This window comes from Cyprinodon variegatus, unplaced genomic scaffold (assembly GCF_000732505.1).
Source record: "Cyprinodon variegatus isolate N-32 unplaced genomic scaffold, C_variegatus-1.0 Scaffold366, whole genome shotgun sequence".
NCBI lineage: Eukaryota > Metazoa > Chordata > Actinopteri > Cyprinodontiformes > Cyprinodontidae > Cyprinodon > Cyprinodon variegatus.
The window spans coordinates 677,036-679,973 of NW_015150819.1; the positions used below are offsets into that span (position 1 = coordinate 677,036).

General features: G+C 44.3%; 1 protein-coding gene across 1 annotated transcript in view; it reads right to left on the reverse strand.

Annotated features, from left to right (window-relative positions):
- slc7a11 (solute carrier family 7 (anionic amino acid transporter light chain, xc- system), member 11) overlaps positions 1–2,938 on the reverse strand; it is a 47,534-nt gene that overhangs the window by 6,260 nt on the left and 38,336 nt on the right. Inside the window, exons 9-10 of the mRNA XM_015386365.1 lie at positions 962–1,143; positions 706–855 (exon numbers count right to left, since the gene is read on the reverse strand). Of these exons, the coding sequence (XP_015241851.1) occupies positions 706–855; positions 962–1,143 (332 nt within the window). The remainder of the gene's footprint in view (positions 1–705; positions 856–961; positions 1,144–2,938) is intronic.

The following is a 2,938-nucleotide window of genomic DNA, read 5'->3' on the forward strand; positions in this document are numbered from 1 at the left end:
CCGTCAGTTCTCCTCCAGATTTCATCCCCATCATAGGGGGAGCCAGTAGGGGAGGGGGATGGATCCTCCCTGCGTTCACGCCCACCACCAACAACCTTCCTAGCAGACATGATGCTGACTCTGCTGACACCAAAGTCCTTCTTTATTTCTTTTTTCTTTTTATTTATTCTTTTTTTGGGCGGGTGGTAAACAGCAGCTAGGTTAATACCCCGATCACAGAAATGTGTTTATGGAGAGCGGGTGCCTACGGGCGCATTGCTGCCCCCCTCAGGTCACTGGCTTGTGCATCATTTCATGAGCATTATGCTGCCGTGCGTTATGCAGCAGTTAGGCTGACGTTGGACAGAAGTTCTGGACTCGTTATGAATACTCTACATATACGCCCAAAAATGAAAAAAATACATAGAAAGTTTAGTGTATGCCAGCATTTTAGGAGATTCTGGGACGTCAGGCAGACGCTGGATAAATCAGGAAGGTGAGACAGGACCCTAAGGCTAGAGACTTAAAGATATATACTTCTCTAGAAGTTAGCAAAACTAGTGAATGTTGAAAATGCAACTATAACAACGGTTTGATGAAATAGTTTGAAGCATGTATGAAAGATGAGTGAAAAGTATTTTGAATGAAGGCTTCTGGTCTGCATTCAAACCAAATATAGCAACACAAAATGTTGCTATATTTGGTTGAAGATGCTCAGACACTTACCTTAAAGGGGCGGGGCAGATCAGGCTTGGTAAATCGGAGGTAGATTAAACCCAGAACCACCACTCCAATAAACAGCCACCGCAGAAAACTCATGAAGTTCAGCAGGCTGTAAATGTCCCCGACAAAGAGCTGGAGCAGGGTCATTGGATACTGCAAAGACATAAACTCACTTCACTATACTTTATAAACTGGAGATGACATATGGCAACACAGTAATATTGTCTGTTGAATAAAAAGAACCCTGGAAGCGACGGACCAGTATGAGGACAGCAGCCAGTGGAGTGTGTCTGCGGACATGGATCATAGACAGGACCTCAGGGAGATGGCCCTCACGTGACGCTACATAGAACATTCTGGAGGATGCATGGAACACAGATAAACATGAGATAATGGAAACTACTGGACAATATAATAACAGTGCAGAAAAAGCAATAGTACCTCAACCAGGAGATAATACATATGGCTGTGCATCCTAGTCCGGGATGCCCAGTGTCTTACATTTTTAAATCTTCTCTGCTTGAACACACTTGACTTAAATGCAGTATTAACAGGCTCCTGCATAAAGGCCTAGTAGATCATTTAATTATTATTTCTATCAGGTATTAGAAGAAGGAATCCATCCGAGCCCTTGATTACATCAGTCTGGTAGATCCATGGTTTGTCAGCAGAAAACCCTGATTGTCAGCTAAATACTCTTCTACAGTGGTAGCCAAATAAAAATGTCCACACTTTCCTTGATGGGTCCTTGGCTGGTCCCCTTTAATTCCTTTTAAAACATCAATCTTTGTACTAAAATATTCTTTCTGTCATGATTTGTGGACACTAAGATAAAGAGAAGCCTCATCTCCTAGACAGAGTGCAAAATATATGCAAGAGGGGGTCACTCCAGGGGTCGGAAGTTGTCTGTCATTAGGCTGGTGTTTCACTGGAAAGGGCCATTTTGAATGGCTGATACTGTATGATTGAGTAGTATTTTCAAGACGTGGACTTAGATGTTGGGCAGGCTACATTCAGGATGGGTTGCCAGTCAACCACAGGGCAGCATGGAGACCCACAGGACAAACAACCATGATCACCTACATACCCAAGGGTGACCCAGAGAGACCATTAAATCTAACGTCATATTTTTAAGACTGTCTGAGGAAGCTAGAGGACCTGAAAGTAGCATGATGACTCCATTCAGAGAGGAATCAAATCCAAGACCTGCATGGAACAAGGCAACAATGCTACAAACTGCCAATCCCTGCAGGCCTTCTCTTAAACATCTTAAATTAAATTATTTAGTTCTGCTCTAAATCTTCAGGCTAAATTGAAATATAAACGTCCAATTTATGTTATTTAAATTAATTTAAAAAAAATGTTTTCATTACAGCAAAAAGCATATTTTGATATAAACAAAATCCACTCATTAGATTACTTTCACCATTGGGAGAATATCTGGTCTGCAATGTTAACACAACTTGACCTACGTTCAGTAATCATATGAATGAGGTTACAGCCAGACTGATGGGTAGTGAACTTCATAAGTTGTGCTCATGCCATTTGCTTATCATGTCTTTTTTAGCACATATTGAAATTGTCTTCACGAATGAGGGGAAGATGGAGCGGGAGATCGACAGGCGGATTGTGTGCACTGTACCGCTCTGTAGTGGTGAAGAGAGACCGGAGACAAAAGGCAAAGCTCCCAATTTACCAGTTGATCTACGTTCCTACCCTCATCTATGGTCATGAGCTTTGGGTCATGACCGAAAAAATGAGATCCCAGATACAAGCGGCTGAAATTAGTTTTCCCCGTAGTGTGTCTGGGCTCTCCCTTAGAGAAAGGGTGAGGAGCTCAGTCATTAGGGGAGGACTCAGAGTAGAGCCACTGCTCCTCCACATCAAGAGGAGCCAGTTGAGGTGGCTCAGGCATCTGATTAGGATGCCTCGTGCACGTCTCCCTGCTGAGGTGTTCCAGACACGTCCCATTGGGAGGAGGCCAAGGACACGCTGGAGGGACTATGTTTCTCTTCTCTGCTGGCCTGGGAGCGCCTTGGAATTCCCCAGTAGGAGCTGGCCCAAGTGGCTGGAGAGAGGGACGTCTGGGCCTCCCTACTGAAGCTGCTACCCCCGTGAACCGATCCCAGATAAACGGAAGAAGATGGATGGATGGATGGATGGATGGATGGATGGATGGATGGATGGATGGATGGATGGATGGATGGATGGATGGATGGATGGATGGATGGATGGA